General features: G+C 54.9%; 1 protein-coding gene across 10 annotated transcripts; it reads right to left on the bottom strand.

Annotated features, from left to right (window-relative positions):
• Positions 1–330: 330 nt before the first annotated feature.
• Positions 331–22,316, bottom strand: ZDHHC1 (zinc finger DHHC-type containing 1). 10 transcript variants are annotated; one of them, XM_009196678.4, is made up of 13 exons: positions 22,003–22,314; positions 13,657–13,703; positions 13,226–13,334; positions 12,069–12,314; positions 6,853–7,028; positions 5,273–5,374; positions 4,742–4,866; positions 4,495–4,653; positions 4,134–4,246; positions 1,380–1,462; positions 1,097–1,190; positions 912–972; positions 331–805 (listed from the first exon to the last, which is right to left on the bottom strand). In XM_009196678.4, exons 4-13 carry the CDS (start codon positions 12,312–12,314, stop codon positions 522–524), a joined length of 1,443 nt encoding a protein of 480 aa, XP_009194942.1. In that variant the 5' UTR covers positions 13,226–13,334; positions 13,657–13,703; positions 22,003–22,314; the 3' UTR covers positions 331–521. The 10 variants fall into 10 exon arrangements, with proteins under 10 accessions (XP_009194942.1, XP_009194944.1, XP_009194945.1 ...); XM_009196680.4 differs by lacking the exon at positions 22,003–22,314 and adding an exon at positions 21,687–21,980; XM_009196681.4 differs by lacking the exon at positions 13,226–13,334 and having other exon boundaries at positions 912–992; positions 12,069–12,412; positions 22,003–22,316.
• Between the last annotated feature and the right edge of the window lie 1,270 nt (positions 22,317–23,586).

The raw sequence follows: 23,586 nt of genomic DNA, 5'->3' as shown, positions 1-23,586 counted from the left end.
GAAAAGCTGCAGGGACCTCCAGGCTCAGCCCCCTCCTTTCGCCGCCACCTCCCCGGGACCTCGCAGCCTCAGCGCCCATTGCTTCTTTCGGAGTCCGAAGCCTGCTTTCTCTCGGCCTCCCAGTGCAAAGCCCATCTTTAAAAAAAAATAACCTCCCCCAGGCCGCCATCTAAGGCCTTTCCTAACCACGAGACGCACCTGAGCACCTCCACAGGGCAGCCTGGGTGGCCACCTACTGTACAGGGACCCCCTCCCCACCGCCGGTCGACTGGCCAGGGTCGGGCTTCTGGATGGTCCGTGGCCCCTGTCATTAAGAAAGTAAGCACGACGTCCGCAAAAGCATAAAAAAGTTTATTGGAGCATCGCAGCCGGTGGGGCGGGTATTGCTGAGTCGTGGGGGAGGGAGGCCAATCCCGCCGGCCGTAGAGGCCCCTAAAGTGCACTCGGTGCGGCAAGGATGGGGTGTTGCATAGAGAGTCGGGCCGGCCGCTCCAACTTGGCCCTCCGGTCTCTCGGCCCAGCTAAGCCAGACCAGCCTCCCGGCCGCCCGGCGCCCCGGGCTCGCCGCTACTCGGACTCACGAAAACGGCGGGCGCACGCGCCTGCAGCTCCAGCGTGGGCTCTCGGCCCTGGCCCCGTGGGGCGGCCAGAGCGGCGCTGCCCAGGCGCGTCTGCGCCACTGGTATCTCGTCCACGGACTCCGCCGACGCCGAGTGGTAGGCGCCAGCAGGGCCAGCAGCGTGCACAGGGCTGGCGTCCGCGGAATCCGTCGACGAGCTGGAGCGGCGGCCGGGGGCCCTGGGCCCTGCGCAGGGGAAGGGAACATGAGCCCAGTGGCTGCGGCTCACTTGTGACTCTGCCTTCCCCTCCCTCGAGTTCCCAGAGCAGGACCCGGACAGGGAGAGGCTCACCCGACGCCCGATCCGAGGTCTCAGACGTCCGCACTTTATACACGCGCCTCTTCCTCTTTTTCTGCAGAGACACGGGGGAGACTGAGGGCCCCACATCGCCAAAAGAAGCAGAGGTGAGCGCCAGGGTAGAGGCTTATTTTTATCCCACTCCACCTGGACCGGAGGCCCAGCACAATCCCTCCTACCTGGGGTCGGATCCGGGGAGGCAGGGCAACAGTGTCTGGGGAAGAGGGTGGTGGAGGTTCCGCTTGGCCACGGGTGGCAAGAAACTGGGAGGGACTGAGGGGGAAGCAGGAGGGTAAGCCTGGGCTCTGTTCCCCAAATCCCTCCCAACTGGAGGTGCTGAGAGAAGCTTCCCTCACTGTTAGCTCAGAGAAGGGCCAGACCCATGCCCCAACCTTAGCCTACCGCCTTCTCCTGCCTCGATGGCCCTGCCATGCTAACTGGAGATGCCCAGGTTGCACTCACTTGGCATTCACTGCTGCTGGCCTGGCCTGGCCAGAGGGCTCTGGGCGCACATGGCTGAAGGTCCGCATGTAGAACTCCATCTCCTGGGGAAGGTGGGAGTCAAGGAGGCTGGGAGGCCAGGTGTGGCTCCCGAGCCTCCTGAGCCCTGATCTCATGCAGTCCTGCCCTCACTGGCCTCTGTGGGTCATTTCAGGCCTCATGCCAGGCTCCCAGCCATGCTGGGAAAACCCGTCCATAGGGTAAGGCTTAAAACACCTATTTCTGGCCCTTGCCTCACCCCAGGTCCTTACCTCATTTATTCAGCCTCTGCCTCCTGCTGGAAGGCTCCCAGCCCCCATGGATCTATAGGCCTAGAGAGGCTCAGCCAGGGAGTGGTGGGAAGCTCAGAGCGGCCCGCACCTGCTCCTGGCGTCCCCAGGGCTCCAGCCTCTGAACCAATTATTTTCCCCTGGCTGAGAAACAGGCCTAAGTGTGCATCCACCAGCTCCCGCAGAGCTGAGTCCTGGGCGCACCCCTCGCCCTCACAAAGGACCAGCCACGATCCCGGCTGCTGAGAAGGGGCTGCGTAAATGCATGTGCGGTGGTCTCCCTGCCACTGCGCCGAAAGGGAAGGTAGTAGGTGGTGGAATAAACAGAGCCGCAGCCCCATTGGGCACCAGGCTTACGGGCAAGCCCTGATCTTCACAGAAACCCTGAGGGTGCAGACACGACCCCTGAAAGCAAAGGGGCCTTGAGGGCAGGGGGTTGCAGGAGTGGCCTAGTCCTGCACCCCCGCCCGCAGGACTCGCCCCAGCTTTGCCGGGGAGGACGCCAGGTGAGGAAACAAAAGCCGGGGGAAAGCAGGCCCAGAAAGGGCGTGGTGCGGGATGGGGGCTGGTCCAGGGCGGGGTCGGAGGGGGGAAGGTTTGCCGGGAGCACCCGGACAGCTGTCGCAGGGTTCAGCAGCCGTTTCCATGGAGACGGAGGCGTCCTGACTAATGCAGAGAGGACACTGTAACAGCAAGGCCGTCTCTAAAACAAGCCTATGTTTGGGGGCAACGGCTCCAGAGAGGGGCCCCTCCTGCATTCCTGCTGGGGTGGGGGTGGGTGGCTGCCTGCAGGGCCCTGACAGATCTGGGGGAGGAGCCCAGCCAGCAGCCCCACCCAACCTCTGCCCTGGCTGCTGCTCTGGAGAGGGGTGTGGGAGCGCCAGCCTGGGCTGAGGGGCACGGGGGTCAGGGGTTAGAGGCCAGTCACAGGGACTGGGTACCTCAAGATCACTCTCCCCCACACCTCTTCTCTGCCCCAGTGTGGACTCAGTGACACTCTAGGGCCAGCAGAGGGGCAAAGCCCACTGGGGGGCCCTGGGCTCCAGATGGGGAAGCAGACGAGGGGGCAGCAGTAGAGGAGGTCTCAGAAGCTGAGGGGCCAGGATGGGACAGGCGCCAGGCCCTAGCCAGCTCCGGAAGTCTGGAAGCGTCCCTAGTGAGTCCCCACTCAGAGCCCTGTCCTCTCTCGCCATGGCTGTCCAGAGGATCCTTCCTCAGTGACTTTCAAAACCCTGTACATTCCTGAATGGTACTGGGCCCTCAGCCTCAGCTCTCTGCTTTGTAAAAAGGGACAAGAATATCACTCCTGTCCCCCGGGTTTGCCTCCCTCGAGTCACTGCAGATGGACAGAACAGAAATTAAATGTCTTTGCTATGGCTACATTTGGCCCCAAAGCCTTGGCAGGGCAAGGCCGAAGAGCCTGCCCTGACTCAGTGGGTGCTACCTGTGAGGCTTGAGAAAGTCTCCTGCCTGATTATCTGGGCCTCCATCTCCTCTTGATGTGGGGCTGGAGACAGTACCCTCTCCCCAGCACCGCTGCCACCATCAGAGCCCAGCACCGGGGCAGGTATACGGTGGTGTAACAGCGGAGTCGCCACCCACAGCCAGCACGCCCCAGGCCCAGGCCTGCCCAGTCCTGGCAGCCTGGCCCACAAGCAGTGTCCAGCCCTGGCGACAAGAACAGGAGAGGCGGGGTCCTAGGCCCTCCCCAACCCACCCACCAGCCTCTGTTTGTGTCCAGTTGCCATGAGGCCTCGGGATCCAGGGCTCAGCCTTCCCCCAGCAAAGCCTGCCTGGGCCCCGCCTTTCTAGTCCCTAGGGGCTCCTCTGAGGACTGGATCACCCCCACCCCAGCTGCTGACCTCAGGAAGCCATGGGTCGTGGGAATGGGGATAGGCTGGTCAGCCACTGGCCTGGCCAGGCTGGCCAGAGCATGGAGACCTTAACTCTTCCCAGACCCAGCTTGTGGTTAACCTTCTAGGCCTCAGTATGCACATCTACAACAGAGGCTGTTCTAAGCATAAATTAGGGTAATGGGCATAAATGCTCAAGGTCATGGATGGGGAGAAGTGATGGCTCCATCCTGGCCACCCATCACTGACCCCGTCGTTGGTCCATCCCTCTCTCTCTCCTGCTGCAGCCCCAACCTGCTTACTTCCAGGCTCCCACATCCCATGCCGTCCGCGCATGCTTGGCGCCTGGGCAGGCATGTACGTGGGGTCCGGGAAACACAGGGCTCCCTCTGGCTGTGCCCACGCTTGGGTGAGCAGGCACACGCTCAACACAAGCCTGGTCCCTGCTGCCCCCAGCACCCCCGCCCCCAGCACCCCCGCCCCCAGCAGCTGTTCCAGGCTTGCTTCCCTTGCCCTGTCTCCTCACTGGCTGCTTGGTGCACAGCCCAACACCCCCCACACCCAGGCCCCCTCCCACCCCTCATCCTCTATACCTGAATGGGCCGCATCTTGGGAGGACATGACTCGAGCTCCCTGTGAACCCCCTTGGCCTCCTGTGGTGGGCGGTGCTGCACGATGTACTCATAGGTGGTGAGCTTGTGCCACACTGGTGAGGGGAAGAGAGGGCTCAGTGTGGTGGAAAGGGGACCCTGGAGCTTAGAACAGGAGGGAGGACAACCAGCCCCAGGCTGAAACCAGTGTCCCCAAATACACGAAGCCATCGGGTGAGACCTGGCCACCATAGCGAGCCCATACTGGGCAGGGGCATGGTTTCAGGCTCCACTGTCCAACTGGGCACCTTCCTGCAATCTGAGGACCCCTGCGCTCTGGAAGGCAGGTGCGGGAGGCACTTACTGAGATAAATGTGGAAGCAGAGCAGGTGCCCCAAGAGGGCTGTGGACAGCAGGCCCAGAAGGATGAGCAGGGCAGCCAGGGCCAGGATGGCAGGGGCCTGGGTCTCCACGGGGGCAGCGGGCAGGAACACGAACCACACATCCGTGTGATTCTTCAGGACTGGAAGGCACAGACAGCGTGTGCTCAGCCGGGGACGTGACAGGTGACCAGGGTTGGGGGTGAGAATAGGCCCGGAGCCTAAACTGACCTTCAAAGTGTCGGTTGGTGCGCAGCCGCATGGGGTTGACAAAGAACTCCACAAAGACATATGTGGCCACCAGCACCAGGAGCAGGACACCCAGTAAAGCGGATGCAACACTATGTAGAAAGAGCCTGGGCCCAGCCATGGGTAGCTGTCAGCTCCCGGGAGCTCCAGCGCCTTGGAGGGCTCATAGGAGTTGGGGCTGTAGGGTCATTGCTACGGGCTCAGAGGGCTGAGGGTGACCCCACAGCCCTAACTCCCCAGAAGTCAAAGGCATACAGCAAAACTGAAGACGGGTGGCCACCCCATCAGGCAGCCCACCTTTCTCTGGGCCAGCTCGGTGGAAGATTCCAGGCCCACACTTGGCCATCTCAGCCGGCACCCAGGAGCATCTCTCTCTGGGCAGCACCCCCACATAAAATGGGCACAGGTCCTCTAAGTATCCCCATCCCTGCCAGCCTGCCATGCGGGCTGCAAGGTCTGTGGCTCCCACCCTCAGTGCATCCCCAGGCCCCCGTGCGGCCAGGCTGTCCTCACCGGTAGTTCCGCTCGCCCACACAGTTGTTGAGCCACTTGCAGTGATGGTCGAAACCGCACACGCACTTGTTGCAGGCGCTGCAGTGCTTGGAGCGAGCGCTCCTGCAGGGAGAGGGGGCACAGCGCGGTCGGCCGGCTTATTCCCCGCTTTGCGGCCCAGCCGGTCGGGGCGGTTGAGTGGGGTCCGTGGAAGGACGAAGCGCCAGGCCTGAGACAGCCCCGAGCGAGGCGACGAGGAGCGCGCGCGCCCTCTGCAGGCGCTGCGGGGTGGGGTCCCTGGAGGAGGCAGCGCTCCCAAGAGCTGGGGGACCCCAGGAGCCGCAGGAGGGGTAAGGAGGTGCACCCCTCCTGCTCCGGGACTGTGCGCCTAGCTGATGCGCCATGAAACGGAAAATGGGCGTCCTTTCCAGGCAAAGAACCCTGAGAGAAGGCAGAAGATGCAGGTGTGGACCCAGGGAGCTGCAGACAGCAAGGTGTGGGGCCCAGGGCCTGCACTGCCCTTCCGGACACCTCCGGCAGTGGGTCCCTGTTTCCTTGCCATTCTATGGGAATGGTACTGGCATTTTTCCAGAAACTTCAGTCTGTGTGGACTAAGAGAAAAGAGGCAAAAGAAGTGCAGGCCGCCATCCGCGTGAGCATGCTCACCACAGGGGCTCAGGGTAGTCTCCCAGCCCAGGGAGGCACAGGGCAGGCCCAAAGGCACAACCCCTCCACCAGAACAGGGCAGAGCCCTGCAATGGGCAGCAGCTTCTGGAGCAGTCGCTTGGAAAGTGTGCTGGCGGGTGCCCAGTGAATGGCAGGAAGTCCTTGGCGCCTAAAGGCTAGGGGCTTGCTCAGTCTGCAGACAGACCCCTTCAACAGGCTTCCTGCGGGGGCTGGCCTTGGGCCCCCATCCCTGATCCCCCACCAGAGACCTGGAGACTGTGGGGCTCCAGAAGGGTGGAGAGGGGCCCCTAGAGAGGCAGCTGGGACCAGCCAAGGGGGTAGGGGTGCAGCACATACTGACTCCTCCATGTTAGCAGAGGGACCTTGGCAAGTCACCTGCCCCCCCCCGCCCCGGGGCCTCAGACTCCTCCTGGGTAGGCCAGGGCACCAGTATCTGCTTGGGGGCCTGGCCGCCCAGGTGTAAATCTGGCTCCGCTATCAGTGGCTATGTCTGGCCTATCAGCCTTTGTAAGTGCTGGGCTCTTCCTCCTCCATGAAGTGAGAAAACCAGGCAGGGTGGCTGCAGGAAGAGCTCAGCACACAGTCTCAGGCATCAACGCCTCTGCCCACCCCTAAATGGGAATACTGGCAAGAGATGTGGGGCTATCACTGGCAGAGCTGCTCATTAGAAATGTTTGGGCAGGGCCAAATGTTTCCTCCTTTAACTGCTGGAATACTACTCCTCATCTTCTGTTTCCAATCACCTTCTCTTCACCTTCTCAGGAACCCAATTCTCTGTCACGCCATCAAGGTTCTTGACTGCATAAAACATGAGGGTTCTGAGGCATCAGGGATGGCTGTGAAGCCCCGGCACCCCCTCTCCACCGTGCACCCCATAGCACACTCGGCAGCCACACACACCCACACACACTCACACATCCACGTCGCACAAGTTGCAGTGCAGGTCTTCAATGACATGTGCGTGCTGGCTTCGGTTGAAGATGGGCAGGGGCCCCGCATAGCTCTTGTCCCGTACATTGGCATCTGCTGGATCGATGGAGACGGCGGTCAGGTGCACCACAAGGTGGCCGGCAAAGATGGCGCCCATGAACTGGCCCAGCAGGTTAAAGACTCACTCCGCACTCTGCCAGCTGGGAGTCCTACCCCACTCCTTGCAGCCAGAGAACTCCCCACTGCCATGCCAGCCTGCTTTGTGCAGATTCTCTGCCTGTGCCACCTCCTACCTCCAGTCCCTCAGAGCCTCCTCATCAGACCTCTCCAGGTGACCCCTGTGCCCCAAATGGAAAGGGGGAGGGGCCATCTAGGAAAGGAGTCCACAGCCAGCCAGCAGTGCCTGCTGTCGCCACCTAGGTGCCCAGTCGCAGAGTCCTGGCCTCACTGCTCCAGGCCTGGTGCAGGCCCTAGCTGGTCTGACCTCAGGCCGGTTTCTGGTTTCAGATTCCAAATGATGATGTGAGACTGAAAGAGATCAACCCCACCTAAGGCCCAAGAACCTGAAGTTTAAAGCTTGCTTATCTTGCTTTCATAGGAAGTCACCTCCAAGAGGGATGCAGCCATCCCCCTTTTCAGTAGCTGGGCCAGATGGAGAACCCCTTGCAGACAGGGGCTCAGACACTTGCTACCTCCCCTACCAAGAATCTAGGCACTTGGAGTCCTGGGCTGAGTGTCTGGGATGGCCTGCTATGTTCAGGGCCTGGCCAGGGGCAGCATGGCTAGTCTCTGAAGCTGAAACACAGCTCTTCCAGGACCTATCTGCTCAATGACTGGGCCAAATGCAGGAGACAAGTTTGCTGACAATTTGCTACAAAGTCTGATGTGTAAAAATTCACCCATAGAGTCCACCCAGGCAGCCATCCACTCTCCCTCCCTTGATCCCACCTGCTTCAGCCCAAAATTGCACTCGTCCTCTTGCTAGCCAGGCAGACATCATCCCTCCATCATTCATGCTCTACCCATCATCCATCTGTCATCCTTCATTCATCAGCTGTCCAATCTCTTTTCCTCCCTTCCTTCTCCTCCCAGCAGCCAAATTTCTCTAGATATCTGCATAAACCAGGCTCCGCCCTAGTGTGCCACAGCACAGCTAAGAGAGACAATCCCGTGGCCATCACTGCCCCTTCTATCCCTATGGCCAAGTCTTCATCTCTTGCCTGTGCCACTCTATAGCTTCCCAACTCTCCCCTCCTGTCTGAGTTCCCTTGAGTCTATGCTTCACACGGTCGCAGAGTAAGTTTTTAAAAGCTCAGACCCAAAGCCCTCTCTGCTTGCTTGCACTCCTACAGTGGGTCTCAACAGCTCTCTGGCTGAAATTCACTCCTCTGCTCGGTGCCAAGGTCCCTTTCCCTCTGGCTCCTCCCAAACCTCTCTGCTATCACCAGCTACTGTGCTCACCATGCCATCCACTCTTCAGACACTGAATGAGGGCAAACATTTACTCCCTGCCTGCCCCAACTCTTCTCCTGCCTCACTCCTGGGGTCATTCATTCAGTACTGAGGTCTTTTGTTGTGATAGGCACTGAGGGATATGGCAGGGGCAAGAGTCCCCAGCACTGAAGAGACTGCAGTCTGGTGGAAAACATGGATTTTTTTTTTTTTTACGGAATCTTGCTCTGTTGCCCAGGCTGAAGTGCAATGGCGTGATCTGGGCTCACTGCAACCTCTGTCTCCCAGGTTCAAGTGATTCTCCTGCCTCAGCCTCCTGAGTAGCTGGGATTACAGACACTTGCCACCACGCCTGGCTAATTTTTGTATTTTTAGTAGAGTCAAGGTTTCACCATGTTGGCCAAGGCTGGTCTCGAACTCCTGACCTCAGGTGATCTGCCCGCCTTGGCTTCCCAAAGTGCAGGGATTACAGGCCACCACTCCCACCCAAAAACATGGATATCAATCAAATAATGGGTTAATTACAATGAAGAAAGTTCATGGATATGCCAGTTTATAACCAAGTGACCTCATCTAGTCTGAAGGGGTCCAGAAGGCTTACCTGAGGAAGTATTGTCTCAACTGAGACTTAGAGAAGAATGGATTCCAGGGACCTGGCAGGTAAAGAGGAAAGGGGGCCTGGCTAGGGACTGTGGCTGTGGGGAACATGTGGAGTGCCAACCAGCAGTTTGGCTGAAGTGTGCCTCCAGCTCATGGCTGTCTTGCACGAATGCAAGAATGAGGGTCTGTGTGGCCAATTTCTGGCTTCTCAAAAGGAACCAGAAGTCTGGGTTTTTATGAGATCTCTCAATGTTTAAATGTTAAGGAAATAAATAATTTTAAAAATATGTCTATAGAAGGAACATTAAGATCTGTGCATTTTCTTTGTTAACTATCCTTCAATTCAAAAAAACAAATCTGCAGGCTGGACTCACCCATGGGCTTCTAGTTCTCGACCTCTAATTTAGCTGGGTGTTGGGAGCAGGGAGAGAGGCAAGGGGATTCCAGGCAGAGACCAGTGCCGTGGAAACAGAAGAGGACAGGGAAAATCACATCAGAGGAAATGGGGGAGAGAGGCAGAGTCCAGAATGCGGAACCTTGATGCCATGTTGAGCCTCATTTCTTTATTTTTTTTGAGACAGGGTCTCTCTCTGTTGCCCAGGCTGGAGTGCAACGGCACTATCTCGGCTCACTGCAGCCTTCGCCCTCCGGGTTCAAGTGATTCTCCAGCCTCAGCCTCTCAAGTAGCTGGGATTACAGGCGTGTGCCACGACGCCTGGCTAATTTTTGTATTTTTAGTAGAGACGGAGTTTCGCATGTTGGCCAGGCTGGTCTGGAACTCCTGACCTCAGGTGATCCATCCGCCTCCGCCTCCCAAAATGCTGGGATTACAGGTGTGAACCATCGCACCGGGCCTTGGGCCTCACTGCTTAAGGCAGGAAGAAACCATTAGAAAGCCTGGAGCTGGGGCGCAACAGTATCAGATTTGGTTTTTGGAAAGGGCAGGAATGCAGATGGGTTGGCCGAGGTGAAAGCGTGTGTGGGGGACCCGTTTAGAAACTCAGCGGTCATCCAGGGAAGAGAGGCAGCTGGCAGTGGCAGAAACCGGGAACCAATTCAATGTCTATTTAGGAGGCAAAATCAACAGGGCTGGATGACTGACTGGATTTAAGTGAGGTAGGAAGGGGGAGGAGCCAAGAGCATGTGGGGAGAGCTGGGGTGGGGAAGGAGGGGAGCCACAGGCCTCGAGTGTCCCTGTGGACACACGGTGATGCTGGTGTAGGTGGCCTCCACCTGCCCTCACAATCTGCTGAACTCACCATGTGGCGTGATCACCATCTCCAGTGCACCAGCCTTCCCTTCAGCCAGGGGCCCAGCACCCTAGGGCTCAGCTTGCATCCCTAAGGCCCAGGCCAGTTCCAGGCCCAAGGTGGGTACCTGGTACCCACTATGATCCTACCTCACTCCTCAGGGGACCTGAGAGAGCCTGCAGAAAGGAGAAGTCTCTGATGGAAGGAAGGAGAGCGTACAGGCTGGTCAGGCGCAAACCAGGTGGCTCTGTGAGCTTCTGCATTGCCCAGAGCAGACAAACCCTGAATGTGGAGACAGAGTCCTCAAACCGTCCCTCTCATGACAGTCAGGCTTCCTGGGCAGCCCATCTGGCCTCACTGGGTGCCTGCTATGTGATCTTAGGAAGTCATGGAACCTCTGTGCCCAGCTTCTTCATTAGGAAATGGGGAGAATACCTCCTTACAGGATGACTATGAGGATCAAATGAGATCATTCATGTAAAGTGGCTGACGCAGGGCCTGGCACATGTAAGGGTTTAATAAATGCTACTGCCTTCTGTTTATCATGATTTGCTTTGCTTCTACTTGTCCAAGCCATGGGGTTGTTTATCTGGTTAATCTGGTTTCCCAGGTATCCTGATGGCAGAAACTCAGGTGATCCCTAGTGAGGGGCGTGTCCATTCCAGATCACAGGAGGAATGTCCCATGATGCATTCCCATGTCCCATGACTTAACAGCACTAAGGCCTGTTGGTCACCTCAGGGAAAGTCCAGTTTTCCATTCACAGAACTGATGACCAGCCCCTGGGCTCTAGTGAACAAGAAGCCCCCAGATGGCACTGCTATGTCTAAGGAAGACAACCTCCTCTAGGGTCCCCTCTACACACCTACCCTGTCACTCGCCAGCCCAGGGCTTTGTGGTTTCCCAAAAGAGCACGTTCACGTTTGTGGCTTAATGAATTCTAGTGCTCACATATATCTTAAAGTGCTCCTGGTAGGAGCCTTCCCATCAGACAGAGGATGAGGCTAAGACCCACAGAGCTGGCAGGAGTTGCTCGGTCCTGTGCAGCTCTGAAGGTGCTGAGCAGGGACAGAGCTCACCACAGGCTCGATGTCCCAGGCTTTCAGGCTTATCCCTGCCAACCACCCTTAGGCCACCCTCACCTTCCCCACAGGAGTCATCTTCGTGAAGGACACTCAAATAGGAACTCTCCGGAAAGGAGCACAGAGATGCCTGCTTCACTGCAACCCCCTGGCTTTGCAGCCACATCCTCTGCTCCTGGGGGCTGTGGCCAGGGACGGGGCAATCACACCACTGGGCTCAGGCAAGTCTGGGTTTGTCACTATTCCCAGGAGCCTCCGGGGTATCTCCATCCCGTCTCTTGTCACATTCAACCTCACTCTAAAAGGGTCTGATTTACAGAATCAATGTGCCCATAAACAGTCCTGGGCACAGTCTGTCCATAAATAAAACCATATTTTAAAGGCACCAGGACACTTACCATGTAAAAGAATTCTATGGTGACTCTTTGAAAAGTGAAAAATTCTTTGATAAATGGACTAATTACTCCCTACTTCGTCCTTTGTTCAGCTTTGAACACAGTTAGTGTCAGGATGGTTTGAGGCTCCTCCTTCTACAACTGCTCCTGTGGTGCCTCCGTGGACAGGATTCACATCCTTGCAGGGCTTGACATGCTCCTAGGTATTTTAGGCATGCCCACTCACCCTATCAGGGGGAGAGGTCAGGTGGAGGCTGGAGGCCAGGATGGGAAGCAGCAGGTCCCCAGGACTGGGCCCACCCTGCTCTGCTCCCCTGACTGTGCTCCCCGAGGCTCCGAACCTGGCTTTGGGCCTCCGCTGTGCCGGCCATCCTTTGCCTCCCCACTTCCACACACCAGCCCCATGCTTTCCCAAGGATACAGCGTAGCCAGCAGGCACCCAGTGGTGAGGCAGGAGGGGAACAAGGACCCCAAAGCCGATCACAGCAAAGAAGAGGTACAGCAGCCAGGCCACAATCTGGAGCGGGTGAGGGGGCCAGCTCCACCCATTCCGGCGGGATCGCTGGCCCTGCAGCTCGGGGGAGGGTCTGCTGGGCTGTGCCGGCGGCGCTGTCCACACACTCTTCTCAGGGGCAGTCTTGTTGGAGGGCTTGTTGCAGATGTTCATCTCCAGAGGGAGAAACAGTAGAGAGAGCATTAGCCCAAGAGGCCGGGCTGGAGTCCAGGGCCGGTGTCTGCAGCCAGGTTTCAGCAAGGGGGAGTAGGCTGCGACATAAAACCATCTCCCAGCTACTCTGCCGGGGATACTGGCATCCTAGCATGATAGAGACAGGGCAGTGGGGAAAGGGTGGGAGTGGGCTGCTGTCTCAAAGCCCAAAGCAAACCCTGGCCCCAGCCTGGCCAGGACAAGGTAAGAGGACCCAGGGTTTATTCAGGACACAGTGCTGCTGCCTGTTACTCAAAGTGCTGTCTCCACAGCCATCGCAGTTAAACCCAATAAGACATGTTCTCATCTGGTAACAATATCAGGCCGGGGCCAGAGTGATGAGAACACATGCTGATTCTGTTAGGATTAGTCACCTCCTTCCTGAGGTCCAAATCCAACTGTCAGACACCCCCGCTATCCTTTGCTCAGGGAAACGGGGAATGGGGCGGCCCAGAAGGAGGATCTGCCCTCTGCCCCACAGTGGACACAAAATCCCTTTAGGACTGGGGGAGCCTGAAGCTCTGCCCTATGCTGCCTGAGGGTTCTTGGCTGGGGAGGGGCCAGCTCACGAGAGGGAGGGAAGGATTTCTCTTTAGTTCCCTTCAGCAGCAGAAATGACCATGTTTCTCTAAGTAACTCTGGGCCTGGTGTACAGTTTTGTACAGAAAGCTGGGCTAATGCTCTTGGACTCAGAGGCAGACCACCAGATGGCATCAACCACCCCCTCTACCCGCCACCCTCTAGCCAGACAGCTGGCCCAGTGGCCACAGATGAAGGCCAGGCAGGAAGGGGGGGGGGCTACAGAAGGAAGACCCCCAACCCCAAGATCTGGGCCCAAGATGGGACAACAGCCCAGGCAGGCAGCGCCATACCTGGGAGACAGGTCAGCTCTGCACTCGTGGTGGGAAAGCCAGGAGCTGGGGCTAAAACCCTGGTAGCTAAACTCTCCTTTCAGGAGCCTCTGCCCATGAGACAGGGAACCTAAGCAGAAAGGGTGCCGCAGACCCCCACTCAGTGCATCTGCCTGGATCACCTTTCTCACTTCTCAGTCCACAGAATGAGGCTTGATCTTCAGAGCCAACTGCAAGCATTGCCTCATCCAGGAAGCTTTCCCTGACGCCCTGAGTCAGGGGGTCCTTATGCTAAGCCATTGTTGGGCAAATTACTTTGCCATTTGGGATGCTTTGCAATCCCCATGTCTGCCCCCATTAGGACAGCTTTCCCCAAAGGCAGCAAATGTGCTGGGTGGGGTTTATTCATCTCTGTCCCCTATGTCCCTTCCCCCAGGCACCCAGAATTGTACCTTGTACACAGTAGATCCTCAGTAAATGTTTGCTGACTTGAAAACATCTGAAATAAAAGGAAATGTGGGCACAGTAAATGGTGTGGAATCCTGGTCCACCCTAAGCCATCTGGCCTGCTTTCCCCTGCCTTCCATCCATTCAGCCCTGCCCGCTTTCTGCAGGCTCGTGAACCCATGCCTCCCACAGCCCATCTCCCGCTGCTGGCTGGCTACCACCCTGACTGCCAGACACTCACTCCTAGCCACCCTGCCCTTCAGCCAACCTGAGGCTCAGAGCTTCCTGCAGGCCAAGCCTAGCATTATTTGAAGTGACCTCTGAGTAGTCCCCCAGAGGTCTCAAAACTAAGTTTTTCCCCAGGGATTCAGCTGGTGGTTTTTTGGTTTTGGGTTTAGGGTTTTTTTTCTTCTGAGACAGGATCTTGCTCTGTTGCCCAGGCTGGAGTGCAGTGGCACCATCACAGCTCACTGTAACCTTGACCTCCTAGGCTCAAGTGATCCTCTCACCTCAGCCTCCAGAGTAGCTGCAACTACAGGCATGTACCTGGCTAATTTTTTTATTTTATTTTATTTTATTTGTAAAGACCGGGTCCCACTATGTTGCCCAGGGTGTTCTCCAACTCTTGGACTCTGGACTCAAGAGATCTGTCAGCCTTGGCCTCCCAAAGTGCTGGGATTATAGGCGTGAGCCACTGTGCCTGGCCTTGCTTTGCTTTGTTTTGTTTTGTTTTTTGTTTTTGAAACAGGGTCTCGTGCTGTCACCCAGGCTGGAGTGTCGTGGCACAATGAAAGCTCACTGAAGCTTCAATTTCCTGGACTCAAGTGATCCTCCTGCCTCAGCCTCCTGAGTAGCTAGAACTACAGCGGCGTGTCGCCATGCCTAGCTATTTATTTTTTATTTTTGCAGAGACAGTCTCACTATGTTGCCCAGGCTGGTCTCCAACTGCTGGGCTCAAGCGATCTTCCCACCTTATCCTCCCAAAGCACTGAGATTACATGCATGACCCAGTATCCCAGCCCTCATTTTCTTTTGCAAGTCCCCCAAAGATAGCAAATCTTTGTCCTTGTATTGTGGAAATGTCAAAGGTCATCAGGTCAAGCCCTGTGAATACGGTTGGGCTAGATGGTTCTGCTCTGGGACCAATCCCTGTGGCTTGCACATCAGCTCTCCAGTGACACCATCACCAGGGCAACTACTTTGAAAGGAATCCATGAATTTGGAATTCCTAAAGTCTGGCTCTCCTTTTGCCATCCCCAAACCTAAACAACCCTATACCTTGCAGGAGTTTCCAAAGAGCAAAACAGAGGCATGCAGCTGATCCGGCCCCACTGCCTGGCAGTGGCCACAGGTACCCCCAGCGCTGCTGTATCCCGGACTCCTGAGGCAGGAGGAGTCACCATCTGCAGCCAGGCACCCGCCACATACAGCCTTGGGGATGCCTCTGACTCCAAATCAGGATACCCCCTTGGTCCAGGAAGCGAGCACTTGTTTGAGGCTGTGGAAATGGGGATGGTGCTGCTGGGCAGACCTCCCTCGGCAGAGGCAGCATTCCGGAATAGACGCCCAGGCTGGCCCACAGGCATGCCCAGGCCAGCCCACTCTTCACTGACAAAATTTTCTTTTTTTTTTTTTTCTTTTTGAGACGGAGTCTCGCTCTGTTGCCAAGGCTGGAGTGCAGTGGCGCGATCTCAGCTCACTGCAAGCTCCACCTCCCGGGTTCACGCCATTCTCCTACGTCAGCCTCCCGAGTAGCTGGGACTACAAGTGTCTGCCACCATGCCCGGCTAATTTTTTGTATTTTTAGTAGAGACGGGGTTTCATCGTGTTAGCCAGGATGGTCTCGATCTCCTGACCTCGTGATCCACCCGCCTCGGCTTCCCAAAGTGCTGGGATTACAGGCGTGAGCCACCGCGCCCGGCCCGCTGACATTTTCTCCTGCAGAGCTGGTGGCCACAAATTCCTTCGGCCCCAAAAGATTTTGATTAAAAGGGCTGGGAGGTCGGAGAGAATCCAATTATGGGGCTTCCAGGCCATGGATGGGACCAAACACTGTCACCAGACCCCGGGACTTCTCTGGCTGTTGCTCCCCTCTCAGCACTTCTCTAGGAGACCAGATTGAAAGACATGTGGCTCTGTTCCCCGACAACGTGGCCAGCTGGCACCCTCTGACCTTGGCCAGTCAGCACTTATCGGGGCCCAGCCTGCGTACTTAGGATGTAAACACAGATGAGACCGGGTGCATGCCCTCAGGGGCTTCTTTTCTGGGACCCAGACAGACACAAACAGAAACCAGGGCAGTGGTGAATGGGCATTTTGGCAGCCCATGCAAGGGCCAGCCATCCAATGTGACAGAACACAGGGTGGACAGGTTGCGGGGGCGGGGGTTAGGGGAAGGAGGAAGGGGAGGGCAGGACCTAGTGAGAGATGGGACCGAAGAAGTTGCAGGGCTCAGATCTCAGGGGGCCTAGAAGGCCAGGTGAGGACACATGGGCACTGCTGGAAGAGCCACAGGGAGGCAAAGCAGGCTTAAGGCATGAGAGTGACCCAATGGCTCAGGGTGCTTTGGAAAACTTTCTAGCCAGTGGGGAGAAGGGCACGGGGGAAGCGGTACCACAGCAGCCCAGCAGGGAGCCCAGCAGCTCTGTGCTTTGGGAGAAGCTGGTCAGAAGGTGGTGGTGAAGCCCACAAGCTCCCTGCTGCCCACCTGGCTACCCCCAGATGCATCTTTGCAGGGTTCAGAGGTACACGGCCTTGGGAAAACATTCTTCATGTACCTTCTACTGCCACAGAACAAACCATAGAGAGTCAGGCTGGCGGTGATAAAGGGAAGACAGGAAGGAGGGGGTCCTGTGGCCTGGGTAAGCCAAGGACCCACCTGGCTACTGAGGCAGGCAGGAGGGGCTGTGGAGGCCCCTCCCTTGTCCCCCGCAAGATGGAAGCCATTGGCAGGATGACAGTAATCTGTTCACGTTAACATTCACTTGCAAAAAGCCTTAGATGGTGTTTTCAGTATAAGGTTAGGCTACCTTAATTTATTATTATTATTATTATTATTATTATTATTATTTTAAGACTGAATCTCGCTCTGTCGCTCAGGCTGGAGTACAGTGGCTCGATCTCAGCTCACTGCAACCTCCACCTCCCAGGTTCAAGCAATTCTCCTGCCTCAGCCTCCTAAGTAGCTGGGATTACAGGCGTGCACCACCACATCCAGCTAATTTTTATATTTTTAGTAGAGACAGAGTTTCACCATGTTGGCCAGGCTGGTCTCAAGAACTCCTGACTTCAGATGACCCACCTGGCTCGGCCTCCCAAAGAGCTGGGATTACAGGCGTGAGCCACCATGCCCTGCCTGGGTACCTTAATTTATACTTCATTTGGGTACCTTAATTTATACAATTCATTTGACTTAATTTAAGTCAAAGGAAGGAAATCTTAACATTTTAAGTTCTCATTATGAACTACATTATAGTTACATGAGTGACCACTTTCCTCATGCCCACCTCTGCTACCAACAAAAAAAAACATTTAGGAATATTGTTCTGAAATTCTTGCCTAGCACTCTCAAAGAAACCACACCAAGGTGAAAAGTACCAGCCCTGGAGAGACTGTGGGCATCCCTGGACTGCTGCAAGCTACCTGAGGGCTTCAGAATCAAGTCAATTACTAAAGAGGGTTTCCCAGGAAAGGACAAGGAACCGGGAGGGCAGGGTGATGGGGTCAGAGGAGAAAGGGACAGGGTTGAAGCAGACACTTGGAGGGCCCAGCACCACCAATGGGGAGACACAGGTGGGACCAAAGGAAGAGGGCTGAGCCTGGAGTAGAGCCCTTTTCTGGTTCCCGAGCTGCCACTCACAGACTGAGGAACACTGAGGCAAATTTCACAGATTCACTTCTTTGGATCTCTTCTATACTCATCTTTAAACAAAGTTCAGTGAAGCAATTTGGCAATGTCCAAGTCTGGCGAAACTTTAGAACATAGATGCCCTTTGACCCAGACATTCCATTCCTAGGTATTTATCTTATACATATACTCACAAAGATTTATTGCAGCATTATTTGAAATAATAAAGGACAAAAGACAATATAAATAAACTATGGCACATCCACACAATAAAATGCTAGGCAGCATCAAAAATAACGGATAAAAAAAGAAAAAAAATGGATGAAGTAATCTTTGATACACAATTAAGTGAAAAAGTAAGACGAAGAACACTTGTAGATGGAGCTACCAAGTGAATAAAAACAAAGAGGGCCGGGCGCAGTGGCTGATGCCTGTAATCTCAACACTTTGGGAGGTCGAGGAGGGTGGATCACTTGAGGTCAGGAGTTTGTGATCAGCCTGGTCAACCTGGTGAAACCCCATCTCTACTAAAAGTACAAAAATTAGCTGGGTGTGGTGGCACGGGCCTGTAGTCCCAGCTACTCAGGAGGCTGAAGCAGGAGAATCGCTGGAACCTGGGAGGCGGAGGTTGCAGTGAGCTGAGATCGCGCCACTGCACTCCAGCCTGGGCAACAGGCGAGACTCTGTCTCAAAAAAAAAAAGTGGGGGAGGGGGACAGATGCATAAACATCTACATTCCTATATGCATAGATTCTCTCCAGAATGAAATGCAAGAAACCAAACACAGGAGCAGCACCTAGGAAGGAGATCTAGTGGTCCAAGAGCTGTAAGACAGAAATTGCATTTCCTGGTACTCCTTCGTACATTCAAATATATATATATATATATATATACACACACACACATATTTATTTATTTTATCATGAGCATGTACTGCTTTTGAAAACAAAAAGTATGTCAAATAATAAATGATTGGGGGATGTCACCTCCTGCCTTCCAGGCCCCACTGAGCTGCCTTGTGGACGAAACACACTCGTGTGATCTAGAGCCCTGTTATCATGCCAGACAAAGAATTCCTACCTAACAAGGGTGCTTGGTTTTAGTGAAATGTTTTCTCACTCTTGAAAGCAATTCTAAGACGCTCAGCTACAGAGCTATGAGGAAAAGCCATAGAACTTCCTATGAGCTGTTAGGGTTCTTGTCAAAGCTGGAATCACACAACCAGACAGCACAACAGAGGAGCTGCTAGGCAGGACCTGCTTCATCCTTGGCCAGAGCCAACTCAGCTACCAGAGACTCCCAGAACCCAAAGGGAAAGTGCACTCCACAGGAAACTTTTGTTCCCATGCATCTTGTCCTTTTGCTAGAGGATTTGTGGTTTCCATGTGAGAGATTTTCTTTTTTCTTTCTTTTCTTTTTTTTTTTTTGAGACAGAGTCTGGGGCTCTGTCGCCCAGGCTGGAGTGCAGTGGCGCGATCTCGGTTCACTGCAAGCTCCACCTCCCGGGTTAAAGCCATTCTCCTGCCTCAGCCTCCTGAGGAGCTGGGACTACAGGCGCCCACCACCACGCCCAGCTAATTTTTTTTGTATTTTTAGTAGAGACGGGGTTTCATCATGTTCGCCAGGATGGTCTCGATCTCCTGACCTCATTATCTGCCTGCCTCGGCCTCCCAAAGTGCTGGGATTACAGGCGTGAGCCACTGCGCCCAGCCCATGATCCACCACGCCTGGCCAGTGTGAGAGATTTTCTTCTCTTTTCTTCACTTTTTTTTTTTTTTTAAGACGGAGTTTCACTCTTGTTGCCTGGGCTGGAGTGCAGTGGTGCGATCTTGGTTCACTGCAGCCTCCGCCTCCTGGATTCAAGTGATTCTCCTGCCTCAGCCTCCCGAGTAGCTGGAATTACAGGCACCAGCCGCCACGCCCGGCTACTTTTTAATTTTTTTTTTTTAGTAGAGATGGGATTCTACCATGTTGGCTGGGCTGGTCTTGGCCTCTTAGCCACGGCGCCCAGCCTACCCTTTTTTTTTTTTTCTTTTTTTTTAGAGACAGGATCCTTCTTTGTCGCCCAAGCTGGAGTGCAGTGGTATGATCATCGTTCACTGTAACCTCAAACTCATGGGTTTATGCAAGCCTCCCACCTTGGCCTCCCAAAGGGCTGGGATTACAAGTATAAACCACCATCCAGTCGGGAGATTTTCTATCTATGACTATTCCTAAATGAACTTTCTGTTTCTCCCAGGATCTGCTTTTGAAATAATTTTCACTGAGATTTAATAGATGCCCAGTTGAACTACCTAAAGAGAAGCTAGACAGAAAACATTTCACGGTACACAGTGTTTTACAGCACAAAAGTCATTTACAAAAGATTGTTTAGGGGCGAGTACTTTGTTTATTAAAATTCCCCACAGGTGCCAGAGAAGTCTCTGACCTTAAAATTCTGAGAAGCAGCTCTAGTTCAACTAACAGATGCACATCACACAACTACCGAAAATTAAACTGGAACTTCAAGCTGTTCTCAAAGACCTCTCCAGTCACTGGTCTCAGAGGTAGCTGGGCCCTCGCTTTCTCTCTCATAACAGGCGGAAGTCTGATGCTGGTCGGACGCAGTGGCTCATGCCTGTAATCCCAGCACTTTGGGAAGCCGAGGCGGGCGGATCACCTTAGGTCAGGAGTTCGAGAACAGCCTGGCCAACATGGTGAAACCCCGTCTCTACTAAAAATACAAAAATTAGCTGGGCATGGTCGTGGGCGCCTGTAATCCCAGCTACCCAGGAGGCTGAGGCAGGAGAATCTCTTGAACCCAGGAGGTCGAGCTTGCAGTGAGCCAGGATCACGCCGTTGCACTCCAGCCTGGGCAACAGAGCGAGATTCTGTCAAAAAAAAAAAAAAGGTCTGATGCCATGGCAAGAAAAGCTTCAAACCCCAATTATTCCTGAGTCGACATGGTTTGCAAACATTTTCTGTGCCATTCTCCTCCTGAAGCAACCATTGCAAATTGGGATACAAATGAAGCCAAGGAAAGGGGACAAGAAGGAGGGAGTAACACAGATTAGAAACAAGGCCAATGAAGAGAGGCCAAGGTTGTTGATTTCAACCAGGAAATCAACTCATATGACTGCAGGAGCCAGCCTTGGGGAACACCCAGCGCAACAGTCATTAAGAACAAAGTTGTGACAGAACAAAGAAAGAAAAACAAAAACAAAACAAAACAATCTGGCTAATTAAGCACCACTGTTGCTTTTACTGAATCTCATGGTGATTATCTGTTTATAAACCCGTCTCCCACAGTGAACCAACAGTTCCACAAAAGCAGAGACCACCCCTCAGCCCAGGTCTGAACCCAGCTCTCCTTCAGTAAAGGAAGTCAAGCCACTTTTTTACCATCTCTGCTGCCATTACCCCAATCCAAACCACCAGCATTGCTCTCCTACAGTGTTTGCATGATAATAACCAACACCAGCATTTAGAGGGCACTTATTCTGTGCCAGGCACTGCTTCAGTGGAATTCACTCATTCAATTCTCACAGAGCTCTAAGGAAGGTCCTATCATTTCCAACCATTCTTGCAGATCCCCGTAGTCATTGATTTCAGATGTGACTGGCCTCTCACTTTCTCATAAAAAACACGCAGAACATCCACCCCCATCATGAGAACACTGAGGCTCAGAGGCACTAAATGAGTTATTTTAGGAGGCACAGCTAGATTGGCAGAACTAGGATGGCCCTCAGCTGACTTCCCAGTATGTCCTGTCACAAACATGCTGCTCGCAGCCAGAGTGAAGTGAGCTTTTCAAATGTGAAACTCATCCAAACTCTTCTTTGGGAGGCCGAGGAGGGTGGATCACCTGAGGTCAGGAGTTCAAGTCCAGTTCAAGTCCATGTTAGTCCCACCAGGGCTAACATGTTGAAACCTCGTTTCTACCAAAAATGCAAAAATTAGCTGGGTGTGGTGGCAGGCACCTGTAACACCAGACTCGGGAGGCTGAGGCAGGAGAATCGTTTGAACCTGGGAGGCGAAGGTTGCAATGACCCGTGATCGTGCCACTGCACTCCAGCCTGGACGACAAGAGCAAAACTCCGTCTCAAAGAAAAAAAAGGAAAAAATTAAAAACTCTTCCCATGGTTTCCTTTTAAAACAGACCCTCCATGACCAACCCCTAGATTTCAATACCAGAGAGCCTAACCCGACCTGAAATCACTTTAGTCATATATGACACCTGCTTCCCAGCCACCTTCCTTAATGCTCTGGGTTCTGGAGACGGGCCACGTCTGTTCGGAGTCCTCTGTGCCCACGCCTGGCACAGAGCCTGGCAAAGAGTGAGCGCTCAAGGAAGATCTGTGAACTTGATGCATGCTAAAAGGAAGCCCCGCGCTCTGCCCGGGCCCTGGAACTCAGGCCACCAGCTCCAGGCGGAAGTGAGCCCAAAGCTGGCCAGGCGGCAGCATCCGCGACCCCGTGGCTCAAGCCAGGCTCCGAGGTGAGAAACCGGGCGGGGACTCCTCACCTGCGCGCCGCGGCGGCCGTGCCAGATGGGCCCTGCCAAGGTCAGCCAGAGGTTCGGGCCCCACGCCTGGCCTTCCACCCTCCCCGGGGCAGCCGCGCTTCAGACCCTCGCGGTAGGGACGGTCCCCGGGACTGGGCGGCAACGCGCCCGGGAGCGGGGCCCCATCCCGGACGGAGACTGGGCCGGCGAGTCCTCGGGCTCTGGCTCTGGCTCCGGCTCCGGCTCCGGTTCCAGCAGGCTTGCGGGGCGGCCAGGCCAGGCCCAGACTGGCTGGGCCTCGTCCGGCGCTGGGCCCGTTCCCCTGACAACGGCGCGGGCTACGGCGCCCCACAGCGGCCAAACCGCGCTGCGTCACTCCGCGCCGGTCCCCCGGCCGGGGCGGGGCTTGCCAGGGACCCCTTTGGTGCCCCAGTCGGACCATTCCCAGATTCTGCCTAACCTTTCGTCTAGAAAATCCACTTTTCCCTACTCCCGAGTCACAGCTTGTCTTCCTGAAATCCTAACATCTCAAACGCGCCCCCTTCCAGTTTCTATCCTGAGACCATCGCTCTCAAGAAGAGACCTCCCCCAACCCCAATCAACCTTTACACTTCGATGAGCGTATGTTCTGGAACATCCATGATATCATGATCCTTCCGGGAGTTTACAGGTTAAGGGGCAAACAGATCTAGACAAATAAATTACACCACTAAAAATGCAGGTACCCCAGAATATAAAGCAAGAAGTGTAAGAGCTTAAAATACGTAGCACAAAATATCTTATTTATTTATTGCCTTTAAATCAAGCAAAAATCAAACCCCAATCTTCCAGGCTGATGGGAAATTCAATCTTTTTTTCTTTTTCTTTTTTTTTTTTTTTTTTTTTTTTTTTTTGAGACGGAGTCTCGCTCTGTCACCCAGGCTGGAGTGCAATGGCCGGATCTTCGCTCACTGCAAGCTCCGCCTCCCGGGTTTACGCCATTCTCCTGCCTCAGCCTCCCGAGTAGCTGGGACTACAGGCGCCCGCCACCTCGCCCGGCTAGTTTTTTTTGTATTTTTAGTAGAGACGGGGTTTCACCGTGTTAGCCAGGATGGTCTCGATCTCCTGACCTCGTGATCCGCCCGTCTCGGCCTCCCAAAGTGCTGGGATTACAGGCTTGAGCCACCGCGCCCGGCCCCTTTTTTTATTTTTCAAACTGGTCTCTGTTGCCAAGGCTGGAGTGCAGTGGCACAATCACGGCTCTCTGCAGCCTCGAACTCCTGGGCTCAGGCGATCCTCCTGTCTCAGCCTCCAGAGCAGCTGGGACTACAGGCGAGCACCACCACGCCCGACTAATTTTCGCATTTTTTTGTAGAAACGGGGTTTTGCCGTGTTGCCCAGGCTGGTCTCAAACTCCTGAACTCAAGCGACCCACCATCTCAGCCTCCAAAAGTGCTAGGATTACAGGCGTGAGCCCCTGCCCGGCCGGGAAATTCAGTCTCAGTCTCCACTGGACTCCTCTTAGCTAGGTAATCCCAAAGGACTCATGTTTTCCTACAGGAAAAAACAACCAAAAACAAACAAGCAAAAAACCCTCTGGTCAGGGTTTTGTCTGGTACTGAGGCC

The sequence above is a fragment of the Papio anubis genome, chromosome 18, assembly GCF_008728515.1.
Source record: "Papio anubis isolate 15944 chromosome 18, Panubis1.0, whole genome shotgun sequence".
In the NCBI taxonomy this organism is placed as follows: domain Eukaryota; kingdom Metazoa; phylum Chordata; class Mammalia; order Primates; family Cercopithecidae; genus Papio; species Papio anubis.
Note: the sequence above shows the minus strand (reverse complement) of the source record. Positions and strands in the feature narration are given on the sequence as shown.